This window comes from Protobothrops mucrosquamatus, unplaced genomic scaffold (genome assembly GCF_001527695.2).
Source record: "Protobothrops mucrosquamatus isolate PMUCROS unplaced genomic scaffold, P.Mucros_1.0 scaffold856, whole genome shotgun sequence".
NCBI lineage: Eukaryota > Metazoa > Chordata > Lepidosauria > Squamata > Viperidae > Protobothrops > Protobothrops mucrosquamatus.
In genome coordinates this window covers 398,097-413,168 of record NW_015387111.1, presented here as the reverse complement: position 1 = coordinate 413,168, position 15,072 = coordinate 398,097, and the positions used below count along the sequence as shown (strand labels likewise).

General features: G+C 37.8%; 1 protein-coding gene across 1 annotated transcript in view; it reads left to right on the top strand.

Moving 5' to 3' along the window:
• Positions 1-10,785, top strand: part of SYNE3 (spectrin repeat containing nuclear envelope family member 3) — a 50,370-nt gene extending 39,585 nt beyond the window's left edge. The window contains exon 15 of the mRNA XM_015819070.1: positions 10,350-10,785. Coding sequence (XP_015674556.1) covers positions 10,350-10,547 — 198 coding nt within the window. The 3' untranslated portion in view covers positions 10,548-10,785. The remainder of the gene's footprint in view (positions 1-10,349) is intronic.
• The last annotated feature ends 4,287 nt before the right edge of the window (positions 10,786-15,072 follow it).

The window sequence follows — 15,072 nt, the reverse complement described above, 5'->3', positions numbered from 1 at the left end:
ACCAAGGCAAGATAATTATGAGGGTGGTTTACAGAGCCCAAGATTCTAATTCAGCCATAGAAGTCTACAAGGTGAATTTGGATTCCCTCTGTGTCCAACTACCCAAAGGGTTGTTTGATGCAGGGAAAATACAAGGAAGCAAATCCATGTGTGCAATATGAATCTTTTAAGTGTTGTGGAAAAAAAATACAAGAAAGAAATGTAATAAATCTAGTAAGACATAAAAGGCTTAGAGAGTATACATTCCCAGAATACATTGTTTTTGCAGGATTGCTGGCAACATTCCCAACATTCCCATTCAAGGATGATTTCTTTCACATTTGTGTCTAGAATCATAAAACGGATACGTATAAGCCAAGGGGCTTTAGATGCTTTGCCCTTCAAATAACCTTTTACAAATTGACTTGCCATCTACTGAGAAATCATTAAGTATCTGCTGCAAAACCTCTATGTACTGTATCACAAAGAAACCAGGAAATATATACTGTATAGTCTAATTTTACTCATATTAAGATGAATGATCTAATCCTAATATTTCTGTTACCTTGTTCATTTGTTTGGGGGTAAGGGATCTTCCTGAGATTGAAAGTGACCCAAAAGTTATATGAAATCTGAAAAATGGAGAACATGAGTTGCAAAACCTGAAGTTTTGTATATATTATTGGTCATTTTTAGAAGTGAGTCCTAGAATTCTGCAGGGCTTTTTCCTCAGTAAAGAGGCATCAGATTTCATTCTTAATCAACGTACAAGGACTCAAGAAGTAATTATTCATTTCAACATTTTAAACAAGCCATAGGTAATGTCAGGCCTTACATTCCTAGGGTGGATAAAAGCTTGCTTTATTTTATCCTGATTGGAAATATTGCCAGATATTGAGAGAAATGTTTTTATGAAAAATGTACCAAAACAGAAGTTCAAGGCAATATTTCATTATTGGTTGTAGGAAATATGCATTTTATTTGGATGTGTGGTTCTGACTGAGAAGCAATAGTTGCATCTGCCTATAATAACCAAGATTTTTTTTAAAAAATAGAATCGCCATATGCAATGCAGTCCTGTGCATGTTTAGTTAGAAATAATTTCCACTGAGCAAAGTTGTGTGTATAGACTGAAATCCTAAGAGAGGTTTGTACAATGCACCCATGTAAAATACAGTTGGGTAGTTTGTAAATCAATGGGTTGTGACAATACAGCAATCCGAATGAGGATACATGGTTCAGATTAAAAATATACACTAATATAATTTTGTCATAAACAAAAGTTTAAAAGATTAAAATGATAAATTGAAGATTCTGGATCCTGTGGCTTTTCCATAATTTGACAAAGAGCAATAGTTCATTGGCTCCTTGCATTCTTCAGAGCATTGTAAAAACAAATATAAAAATAATGAAGATAAATGTTTACTTCCCTGTTGTGGAAAATATTGCCAAATATTTCAATTAAAAAATAAAAGATTGGGGTTTATTGGGGTTCAAAAACTTGATTTGCTTTTCTTTGTACAGTGCACAATCTTACTAAAGTTCTTTGCTATACAAATAATTAAAATCTATTAAATTCACATTACCTAACTGGCTTTCTCTGAGATGCTACAGGATGTCATCTCACAGTGTAAATTGAAAGGATATGCAATTTAATCTTATTTAGATGTTGTGTTATTACTGAAATTAGTCCAGCTGTCCCGGAGTAATATTAGCACAGCCCTTTTTATCCGACAGGCATTGAGTTCAGGTGTCCATTTTAAAAACCCCAGGAGTTATATGCAGAATGGCAAGAAATATAGTAGACATTGTCATACATTGAGAAAAGTTCCTAGAACCTGCTGCATTTAAAACAGAGACTTTTGTCACTTAGCTGCAGGTTTTTTTTTCTCTTCTTGAAAATAAGAAATTCAGCAATGATGGGAAATCTGTGATCCCTCAAATATGTCTGAATAAAATTCTCTGCACCTTGTATCATTGGCCATGTTGGCTGGGATTGCAGGAATTGTAGTTTGGCAAAAGTAACAGAAGGTAGCACAGGGTACCTGTAGAACCACAACTGTAGCATTAGCATTTTTTGCTACCTAAGGGACTGTATTAATTTTGTAGGGGAATCAGTTAGCATATGTAGCTATTATATCACTTTGTTATACAGTATGTCTTGTTGTATTAAATCTCACTGCATACTTAGTAACCCTCTGAGAGCAATTAACTGAGAAGCTCCTTTTCTTGGCATTTCAGTGAACTTCATGCCAGTTTTGAAAGATGTTCTTTAACCATAAGAATTGTGTTGTGATGTATCTAGAGACAGGAATTAAGGAAGGTTAATGAAAACCAGTCTTCCCCAGTCATTTTCCTCTGGAAGTATTGAATCTGTGATTTTTAGAATACACAGCTGGAATAGCCAGAAGATGGTAGCTGAATATTGTGAGAGTCAGCGTTCCCAGTGCTTCTGAAGAATGCTGGATGGAAGAGGCTGATGTAGACAACTCTAATGTAGGCAAATTAAAGGAATGATTAGGCATAAAGCAGCTTGTTGTAAACCTGAAAGTCCTTGTTATGCAGATAGTCCTCAACTAACAACTGTAATGGAGCATGCAAAATGTGATAGTCAAGCAAGGCACAGATATGATTGCCTCACCTAATAACCCCAGTTCTTGTTTAGGGAGTTTGTGAATTCCAGATTGATTATATAGTACAAAGGCAACATAGCGCTGTTCCAGAAGCAGGTGCCATTTCAAAGCAGCCAGAATTCATTGCAGCCAGTCCCAAAATGGTTCCACTTCTGGGACAGTGCCACATAGTCTCAATGTAGGGAGACCACATGGCAAATTGGCTGCTTCCCAAAGGAGATCTATGGAAAAGGTAAGTGACTGAGCCATAATGAGGGTGTTGGGGAGGATGGTATGGAACCCAATTATTATTATTATTATTATTATTATTATTATTATTATTATTAATAATAATAATAATAATAATAATAATAATAATAATAATAATAATAACAATAATAATAATAATAGAGTTGGAAGGGACCTTGGAGGTCTTCTAGTTCCACCCCCTGCTCAGGCAGGAAACTCTATACCATTTCAGACAAATGGGTGTCCAGTTTCTTCTTAAAAGTTCCATTGTTGGAGCATTCACAGCTTCTGGAGGCAGGTTGTTCCACTGATTAATTGTTCTAACTGTCAGGAAGTTTCTCCTTAGTTCTAGGTTGCTTCTCTCTTTGGTTATTTTCCATCCATTGCTTCTTGTCTTGCCTTCAGGTGCTTTGGAAAATAGCTTGACTCTCTCTTTTTTGTGGCAACCCCTGAGATATTGGAACACTGCTATCATATGACCCCTCGTCCTTCATTAAACTAGACATACTGTACCCAATTCCAGCAACCGTTCTTTATATGTTTTAGCCTCCAGTCCCCTAATCATCTTTGTGGCTCTTCTCTGTATTCTTTCTAGAGTCTCAACATCTTTTTTACATTGTGGTGACCAAAACCGGATGCAGTATTCCAAGTGTGGTCTTACCAAGGCACTATAAAGTGGTATTAACACTTCATGTGATCTTGATTCTATCCCTCTATTAATGCAACCTAGCACTGTGTTGGCTTTTTTGGCAGCTGCAGCACACGGCTGGCTCCTATTTAAGGGATTGCCCACTAGGACTCCGAGGTCCCTCTCACAGTTGCTACTATTGAGCAAGGTGACACCTATACTGTACCTGTACATTTGGTTTTTACCTATGCATTTGAATGGGAGGATGTTAGGTGGGGGGGCACTTCAGCATCCCTGTGGTTGGTCATTAGGACATGCAGATTGCCAAGCACCCAAATTTTGTTCACATTATTGCAGGGGTGCAACAGCAGCCGTCACTTTGTGCAGGGGTTGTAAATTTCTTTGTTCAGTGCCATCGCAATTTTCAAGAGTCGCTGAATGAACAATCATAAGTTAAGGACTACCTGTATTGCATCTATCTTTCCTCTGGTCATTCCCCCCTTTGCATTTAAACTTGCTGTCTTCACAGGCATTCAGAAGAAGGCCTTGGCTTCAGATAGTGCAGTTTCCTGCTCACATTGCTAAACTAAGAAAGTAGCATTTTAACTGAGTTTCAATTTGTAATAAGCATGTATGCTTCCTACTCCTAGATCTTGCAACAGCATCACAATGCTGAAGTTGTGACAGCCTGGGATTTCCATGGTAACTGACTGAGTTATTAACACAAGATAACAGGCTCTTCTGGTGATCTGGCAAAAACCAAGGGAGAGAGTGGGCGGCCAAGTATTGCAAGAATTCTAAATTTGTAAAGACTTTTTTTTTCTGTAGGTCTAACTTCCGGGTAGCAGAGATGGGTTAGAAAGTTACATCCTGAGGGCAAGATGCAAGTAGAAAGAACATTTATGTTTATATCCTACCTTTCTATGCAACTCGGTAGATGTATGGAGATATATGGATTTCATAATGGGCATGTTTTGGAATAAGACTGAAAATCAGTCAGAGCTCACAAACTGTATTAAAAATCAGTCACAGATTAGACTCATATTACATTTAATTCTATGCAGGCTGATCATGAAAAAAAGATTGTAGGCATAGAAAATCTGTTTTTGTAGATTTTTTTCCCACCCAGTTTGAAAAAAAAAGAGGGATATAAATTGAATTAGCATGTCCATTATTTATGTCTGATCTGGCTCAAAGTCAGTGCTTTCCCTACAATGTGAAAAGTCCCAATCTCTAACCTTGAAACTTCAGTAAGATGAGCTGGCCTCCTTGCTAAGATTCAGGATAATTTGTAATGGGAAGCACTAATACAGAAATACCTTGAATAATAACTCACCCTCTTTGGTAATAACTTCCTTCCTGATGTATTGGAGGACATTCTCTTTTTCACATGTTTCTTTTGTGCTCACATTACTGTCCAGAGGAAATGTAACCTGTAATATTTCTTGTAAGCCATCTTGCGTCACCATGAGCGACTAGGCAGCAATATAAATTTTCCAAATAAATAAATAACCACAGGAAATTATGTTTACTGATTATTAAATATATTTACTACTTGTTTGTTAAATTTATTTACTGCCTATCTCACCATGGAATTACTCTGGGCAGCTTACAACAGTAAAAGGGAGAACAAAATAGTAAAAAATGTAAACAAATAAAAGCAAAGGAATGGAAACAATAAAAATAAACCTTACCTTTTAGCTTATCTGAGGATGCAAAGGAAATTATGACAATAAACCAAAGTATAAAACATATGACAAAGTTTTAAAGAATATAAAACACCACTGTAAAATCCATTAAAGTCCGAATCTTAAAATTAAGTTTAATATTAAAAATGGGACCAGGAAATAGCTTTCCCCATCGCAATGCTAAAGAAAAGGAAGTTGTTGTACTTAAAGCCGCTCAAAGGAGAGCATGAACTGGCAACTTGGATGTTATGGGTAGTCTCCGACTTACAATGGTTCATTTAGTGACTGTTGAAGTTACAACAGCACTGAAAAAAGTCACTTATGACTGTTTTTTACACTTATGACTGTTATTGCATCCCCATGGTCACATGATCAACATTCAGACACTTGGCAACTGACTCATATTTATGACAATTGCAGGGATCGTGTGATCATCTTTTGCGAAGCTGTATTCACTTAACAACAGTGTTACTAACAACAATAGTGATTAATAATTGCAATGATTCATTTAACAACTGTGGCAAGAAAAGTTGTAAAATGGAGCAAAACTCACATAATTGTCTCACTTAGCAACAGAAATTTTGGGCTCAATTATGGCCGTAAGCCGAGGACTACCAGTATGTGCCAGCCTGAGAGGACAGCTGACAGTCCTGGAATTTCTATGGTAGCTCTTGCCACTTAAACCATTAATCAATTAATTCAGATTACTAAAGAAAGCACTTTTTCAGAAGTGCTGTCTTCTGTTCCAGTTCCAAATTTGCTGGATTTCATATTCCATAACTTTCCCTCTATCTTCTAATCAAATTTGTCTGGCAATAGGAATATATTGATGATATGAACTCAGATCCTTAAGTCATATGCTTTGTTTTCTGATTTTGCCTCTTGCCTCCTCCTCCTCCTCATTTGCATTTAGTATAGCCACTCCCCCCCTCTGAAAGACTTAGAGGTCAAGGATGTTTGATAAAATTCTACCACTAACAGCTTAACCATTGGATATTTTCTTCTTGGGTCCCAAGAGTCAAATGAAACCAACTGCCTAATTTATTCACTTAAGGCTAGGAAAATTCATGTCCAGTTGTCAAGGACATAAAGAACATTACTTTTAAAAAAAAAACCACAGTAAGATTCAGGATTGATGTTGCAAAGAAAATATAAAAAATTATTACCAGCACATCAAGAATTCATGTTCAAGCGATAGGTCATTCTATGAGCGTCTGCCTCTTATGCTTCAAGATTAAGACACAACTTTGATTCAGATGCTTTGCATGCTTATTGAGGTTTCCCAGGCTCTGTTTGAAGTTAAGACTCACTCACTCTGAAAATCCATCAAGAGTAAAAGAAACATAGGAAGGGCAATAGACCCAAATTAGCAGTAACCTTTTAAAGCATGGGAATGTTTCATTTCTCTGCTGAGAACTTTACCTAAGAAAAAGCATTATAACCCTTTTGATGTTAGAATCTTCCCCCCCCCCCTCCCTCTGTTGCATCCTTTTCCCGGCATTGTCTAAACAAAACTGCTAACTTGAAATGGATGAATATTTTATTTTCTATTTCTTCAACATCTTATGAACCAACGTTCTTCATCCTAATGCTTGTCAGATGCTCGGGACCATAGCTTTTAGAATCCCAAAAACCATGTAAATGTGCTCTCAACATGTAAGGAGAACACCAGGTCATGAGAAGCTGCTATATACTTTGGAAATATTCCTTGTCTTAGAGCAGAGGTCCCCAACATTTTGGGCACCAGGGACCAGTTATATGGAGAGAGTTTTTTCCATGGACCGGAGGGGGTGTGGTTTTGTGTGCTGCCTGAATCCTGTGGATAAGACTTTCCTTGTTTGTGCGGACTGGTTGCTGGCAAGCCGTGGCTTGCTGGTCTATGGACTGGGGGTTGGGGACCCCTGTCTTAGAGCGTAGCTGTCCCATAGAACCCATTTTATTTTGGATATTCATCTTTGCTTATTTCAGCCATAAACTCTATTACAAAAATATATTTTAGAAACAGTTGCTATAATTATTTTTCAATGAATCTGGAAGATGTTATTTATAGCTACGGCCCAAGAGATTGGTAGGCTAATTCCTAAAACTTGTTTATCCATTTATAGAATTAGTCAGGAAGTTTCTCCTTAGTTCTAGGTTGCTTCTCTCTTTTATTAGTTTCCATCCATTGCTTCTTGTCTTGCCTTCAGGTGCTTTGGAGAATAGCTTGAAATAGATAGAAACAACATTATATGTCCAGAATAAATGCTCATAATTTGAGATGAACACCCAATGGAATCGTATGGTTAACAATCTTATGGAATTTGAGGAGCAAAGGGTCCAACATACCTCTTGAGAAAGAATATTCTAGGGCAGAGGTGTCCAACTGGCAGCCCATGGGCCAGATGCATCATGTATAGGCCATGCCCACCCTAGCTCCACAGAGGCAAAAAAAATAACGATGCATCACGATACGTCATGTGACATGACCAAGTTTGACACCCATGTTCTAGGGAGTGCATGCTGTGCTGGAGAAGGTTGGCCAACTAGACCAACCACCATGCACTTCTGATGGGTAAATAATTGTTTGCAGAACCCCTCTTGATGTTCAGATTTTATTCCATACAGTATTAACCTTGTGAACTCTAAAGCTTCCTCCTTCCATTATGTATTAAAGATGGATAGTGATTAATATTTATATGTTACTTATATGTAAGGGTGTAGGTCTATACATATGTTGTATATAGTATGTTTTAAATGTGTGTTATGTATGTGTACACTTTAAGAGCAAGCAACTAAATTTCATTTTTAATGTGTGCCATGTGCTCACAGTAAAAATGACAATAAAGGTTACCTGTCTGTCTGTCTGTCTGTCTGTCAGATCACAGTGGCAGATTCAATTCAGGTAAAGCTGTGCCTGATATAACCCGGAACTACACCATAGTGAGTTTTAAAGGTGATGACTAGCACTTTGAATTGGACTCAGATGTTCACTTGGAGCCTATGCAGCAATCTCAAAATTTGTGCTATTTTGCAGAGATGGGCTTGGACCTCCAGCATTCTGGTTACTCCATTCTGCACAGCTGCAGATGCTAAGTCATCGTCAAAAGCACACTAACATACAGTACATTACTTACAGTAGCCCAGTTGAAGGCAGGAATCACTGTACCTAAGGTATCATGGACTAGGGGAAATCATAATTGGTGCATCAGCTGGACAAGGATTTTCCTGGCACAACTTTGATCTGCTGCTCTTGAACCTGAGTTCAAGAGGACCACCAAGTCATGAACTAACTTCTTAAAGAAGAACACTATTCATCCAAAGTAACTTCTAGGAATGGTGTTACAACATGCCCTAATGTTGGCCAAACAACTTTGTCCTGGAAGGTTGTAATTTGAGCTTGTTTCATCTCATCCAGGTCTTGACATCTTCAGCTTCAACAGCATTTATGGCACACTGTGGGGTGGCAAAGTACTCTTCACCCCAAACCACTACATACTTACCAGTGATTTCATATAAGCAGCAGAGGGTACTGAGCCCCAAATAACTTTAAACTGGAATAAGCAAGTGCTGGAGTTCTTCTTAATAATAATTACCAACTTGAACCACCCAATCAGTTGGGAGCAAAACTATCTTAAAGGGTACCCCAACTTTCAATTCTTGCAGGTGATATGAAAGGTACAATAATCAATAACATGCTGTTAATGCTGCTAAACAGCAAATGCTGCCAAGTAGACTAGCAGAACCAAAACACATACAACTTGCCCACCTATGTTCTAACCAAAATTATCAACCAAAGTGCTCTATGTTGTTTTTATCCCAAATGAGACTGCACCAAATGCTAAATAGCAGGAATACAGATATAGGAGCCTCTATACTGGACTCATCACCACATTCTCAGTGACTTTCCACAAAAAAAAGAGGTAGGGAAGAAGTTGTCAATGTTGACTAAATCAAGGAAGGACCTTTTCAAAATACCGAGATTAGTGTTAGGTACTATCTTCTTCAAAATCTATTTTTTTTAAAAAAAAGAATCCTTTATTGCTCCTTTGCTATGAAAAAAATGTACTTCATTTGAAGGGTTGTTTCAAATTTCTATTTTCTAAATTTTTCTAAATTTATTTTGTTCAACAGATTTCAGGGACACATTCTAATGACTTTTCTGATTATTCATGCTGATGGATTTTTGGATTTTGTGATCTATTTTCTGACATATATATCTTTTAAGTTAGAACTATTATTGTAGTTTTGAGTGATCCCACAAGTGTTCTAGAGAAATTTGATTTTCTTGATTTACCCTCTCAGCTTTCCATTTTAACTAAGAATTAACTTAAGACACAATTATGACTGTGTTAGACTGCCGTAACCAAAGTTCTTCTAACATGTAACGTAAATTTGATACTGCTGCTGTTATCAAAATTCACAGCTCTACTTAAAATCAAAACTTTGGGGCAACTGCAGACCTATTTCCCCTAAATCCCTTAAGGGAAGACATAGCAACTTTTTCAGATCTGCAACACCTGGTTAAGGCAGTCTAACACAGTAATAATTGTGTCTTAAGTTAATTCTTAGTTAAAATGGAAAGCTGAGAGGGTAAATCAAGAAAATCAAATTTCTCTAGAACACTTGTGGGATCACTCACAACTACAGTAATAGTTCTAACTTAAAACAAAAAAAAAACAACCCAAACCCAGACAAATCTCACTAGTTTTCAGTAAATGAAATTTCACGTGAGACTCCTGAAATTTCACAGGACTAATATAAGAGGTCACAAGATGCTCATAGAACATGCTCGTAGAACATCTTTGGGATTATTTCAGATTTTAATCTTTAAATAGTAATATTAGGAATCGTGATGATTACATTTAGTCGCAGGGGTAGTCAACCTTAGCTCTTTTATGACTCGTGGACTTCAACTCCCAGAATTCCTGAGCCAGCTGGCTCAGGAATTCTGGGAGTTGAAGTCCACGAGTCAAAAGAGCCAAGGTTGACTACCTCTGGTTTAGTGGATTGTGGATGTTGTGGCATTTGGAAAGATGGGTGCAGTATTTATCACTCCTGTCTCAACACCCTGCAACGCAGTGCATGCTCAGCAAAGCCAGCCAAAAGGCTGGCCTTGCCCCTGGAGAACTCTTACTATTGCCTGGGAAATGCCTGATTCAGTTCAGATTCATGTATTAGCTTTCATTAATGCCTGTGGCTTCTGTCTTTCAGGGTCAACCGGCAAGTGCATGTTCCTTCCTACGTCGTGTGTGCTGTGCAGCTTTACCCCTCCAGTTGCTGCTGTTGCTTCTGCTACTCCTTGCCTTTCTGCTCCCTCTAGCAGAGGAGAGCCACAGTTGCAAGCTTACCAACAACTTTGCACACTCCTTCAACTTAATGCTGAGACATGATCGCCCACCGCCAATTTAAGTTCTCCTCACCTGCAGTGCAGCTAAGTTGACAGATTGCATTTTCCCCACTGGTTTTCCCCTGCAGATCTTTATCTTGTATAACTCCTTCCAGAATCATGGCAACTGCTAAGGAGTCCATTTAAACTGGAAATTTGGTTAAATGACCGCCATTATCCAATGTATGCTCAGGCTGGAGAAATGAAGTATTCATATTTAGAGCTAAAACATGTTTTTTAAAATATATGGCTATATTTATATTGTATATATGATTTATATATATATATATATATATATATATATATATATATATATATATATATATATATATATATATATATATATATATATATATATATATATATATATATATATATATATATATATATATATATATATATATAAAATATCCTGACAACAGTGTTTTCAACAAATCCTGCTCTTTATTTGAGTATGTCTTTGTTGAAAAATAGTCTGTGTTAAGCACAAAAATAAAAAGAATAATATAAGAAGGTATGAAAAATGGCTTACCACCCAAAAGTAGCAGCAGCCATGTGTCGTTCTCCTTCCTGTGTTTTTACATACATCATGCTTTGTTTGCCGATTGAAAAAAGGTAATTGATTAATTTAGCCAATTAACTCCTTATTGAATCTATATAATATGTATAATCCAGATGTGGATTTTCTACCCAACCCTTCCCATTGATCACCATGGCTGTTGCTAATAGGATATTCATCTGACAAAATACAGATGTATTCGAAGCCCTGTATGCAAAGATGCATACATAAGCTGGAGAAGGCCTTCACTTATATCCTGGGAAGGGAATGAGGGATGCCTCTTTTAATATGCCACTTGCCCTCTGCAGATTTTATGTGTGCCTGTATGAGAAACAGTATATTTTTAAAAAATCTCCTGTCCAGATAATTGTAATTGATTATCGTTAAAGGGATAATCACTCAGTGATAAATAACATTTTGTATGCAAAGGATTCCAGCTGCTATCTATAGCATTGAAGTTTGGGTTTGTTTGAATCTCTGGAGATTTGCTACAGAAAACATTGCACTAAATGGTCCAGTGGTCTGAATAAATATGTTGCTGCTTCCTATTTCCCCATATTCATTGGTTAATGTCACCCCACTGATCATGTGTCTTGCATTGTGGCAGTTTCCAATATCCTCATCTCACATCTTTTTATGTGTACACCTTACTAGCAGAAAGCGGAAGCCATGATGGAGTTGCCCTTTGGATCCCAACCATGATGGATTTTTTAATCATATCTCATTATACTTAATGCTGAAATAGAGTGAAAACAACAAAATTAACAAGGGATTCCTTCTTAAATTCCCTTGTTAATTTTATATGATAACAAAAATGCAGAAGCAAATGGCATGCAGTCATAAAAATAAAAATAAATTTTAAAAATCAGGGTGGTTCTTTGGACCAGCCATTCTCTCTCAGCCCAACCAACCCTGGTCATATTCCCCAAGAGCAAGTATTAGATGACATAAAACCTCTGATCTTCAGGGTGGCATATAGTCAGCATAATTAGTAGTTATGAAAATCTTATTTGTCCCATCAGCTTATCTGATCCCTTTTCTACAAGCTGTAAGTGATGAGACTTAGATTCACGTCAGTGAAACAGTTTACACTGCAGAGACAATATGATTCATTCCATCAAAACTGAAGTGAATCATGACCTGGACTGCCTCAACAAAACCATTTGGGTGGCCTCCTACCACATAGGCCAGTTTGCAGGAGAAGATTCTTCCCAATTTTTTCTCAACAGAACAGTTCCTAAGACAGGCAGTTTTGGGATTACTCACATTGTACCTCAGAGCTTCCTGGCTTAGAAGACCTCAATGTTGGGGTTCTGGAAAATAGTTTGGATAAGACAAGCACCATGTTCTCAGGATCACTCATCTTTTCCTTTGGGAAGTGTTGCAGAGGAGACATCAGTTACCTCCTTGAACCTACATGCACGAAATATCTGGCCAACTATCAAATGATCACACTTGAATGGGCTCCAGGTTGACTGCTTTGGATGCACACTACAATCAATCACAGCATTCATTGAAACTGCCATACTAAGAAGCCCTTGAGCAGTATAGTGGGAGAAAGCTCCTTTCGGTCTTCCCCTGTAGCACTACCACAAGGAACTCCTCTCAACCTTCTACCACAGACAAAACTCTGTAGGAGATTGCTGAAAGGTGGTACACAGTATGGTGAGATAAACCAACATGGTTGCTTCACTCTTAGAACTATTAGGACCACATTGCTTTCCAAAGGTGCTTTATGAAAATCTCTATTGAAGTTACATAGCTCTACTTTCTCCATTTTGTGGAAAGAAATGCCAACATAACTACACACTACATGAAAAAGGATTTATTTTTGTTTATTCTCAATTTCATACTATTCAGCTAGATCGGATGACTTGGAATTCTCCTAAATAGTAAACAGGCATTGAGAATATATATCTGATTGTTCCCCACAGCATAGTTAAATCAGAGGTGGCAAACTGTAGTTCAGATAGAATCATATAATGTGTTTTTAAATGTTCTGCCAAAGAGAGAGAAGTCAACTATAGTTTTATGGTGTATGTACTTTAGCTGGGCTCACACGTCATGCTAAATCATAGTGTGGTTTTCTTTGGTTTTTAGTTTACCATGTAAATCATGGTTTGTGGCTTGGCACAATTTGGTTTCTTCAAACAGCATTGTTAAAAAATGAAATAGCCGTGATTCACTGCACTGTATAAACCCGGTCAGTTTCTATAAATAAAATCAGCCTTCTGTTCCAGGTATATAACCCAGTAGAGGACCTATTCATTGCCTTCTTAAATCTTACAAAATATTAAATATGTTTGAACATGGTATGGATAGCACAGCTGGGACCCTGAGCCATATTCTGAATCTGCAAAGGCACTCCAATGTATCCAGGAGATACAGGAAAGCATGAAAAGGAGAGCAAGTGGACAGAATAGAGAAGAGGAACAATGCAGGAGGCAAATTGGTCGGCACAAAAGAAAAGTATAGTCCTGAGATACCCTCATAAAATAATTCTGTTAGTTCAAAACAGGGCTGCTGGCTTTCCAACATTTCAGTGGACCTCTGCCTTTCCCAGTAACATGACAGACATGTAGAGGTTAATGTTTTATCTCAAATACATGAAAAGCTTCATCTGCCAATTTCTACACTTCAAGTAGAGGAGTACAAGAGAAGGCAGGGCTGATTTTATTTATTTACATCCCACTTTTATTTTTATAAATCACCCAAGTTGAACATATCTAATGTTCCTTCTTCCTCCTATTTTCCCCACAACCATCCTGTGAGGTGAGTTGGGGTGAGAGAGTGTGACTGGCACAATGTCAACCGGTTGGCTTTCATGCCTAAGGTGAGACTAGAACAAATGGCTTCCTGGTTTCTAGTCTGATGCTTTAATCACTGCCATTTTTTTTTTCAGTTGTAGGCAAGACTCTGTTTCAGGGCCATTATAGGGTAGGTTGTTTCAGTCTACAGACTGATGTATTTGGCAGGATGCAGAATTACACCTGCAAAACAATGTTAGTAGCTGATTAGCCTTCTAACCTGTTACCAACATTAATGGAGTCCTCCAAGAAAAAATCCTTTTGCAGCTTGACTTGGTCCCCCAAGCCCCCCCCCCGAGCATGAAAAAATGCCTTGTGTACAATTGTGCAACAGATCCAAAGTCTCCAGCTTGTCTCTGTAAGTCTCCTAGAGTCCAGAAAGCAATAATATGACTTTCCCCTCAACTACACCTAACAGGCAGATCACATGAGATATTGTTCTAAGGAAGCAGGTGATAGAATGTAGGAAAATTTTGTTCAGCTGACTTCAACCCTAATTCAACGAAGAAGCTAATTTACCTTTCAGTAATTCCCTAGATAACACTTAGCTATTGCAGTTAATGTTTTGCTTAATGTACTATGTGGTTTACAAACCATGATTTCTGGTTTAGTATGTTGGCCAAAGCTATTTATGTTTTATTCAGTATACCGCAACTGTGGCTTAGTACAGGGATCTCCAACCCCCAGTCCGTGGACCGGTACCGGGCCGCAGAATGGCAGCAACCGGTCTGCACAAATAAGCAAAGCCCCATCTGTGGGATGCAGGCAATACACAAAACCAAGCACCCTCCAGTCCATGGAAAAACCTCTCTCCACGGAACCGGTCCCTGGTGCCGAAAAAGGTTGAGGACCTCTGGCTTAGTATATGTGAGAACCCAGCTGATGTTCCACACACATCTATTAGTAAGGTTTTCTGCAAAGGAAAGTCCCAGATATTCCTATTAGAAGGATGTATGGATCTCCTATGAAAAATAATGGTTGCATTCTGTGAATATGTGCCATCAAAAGCCATCTGGGGAAAGGGAAAAAAAGTCTTATGTGACTCTCCCTCCAGTCTGTACAAAGCTTGTGTTTGCAAGAAAACTCACTGTATCCATTGTTAACAAGAACAACAAACAAGACCAGCTGCGGCACATTCAGTCTGAAGGCTTAGAGTCTAAAGCAAAAGGGGTATTACTAGTT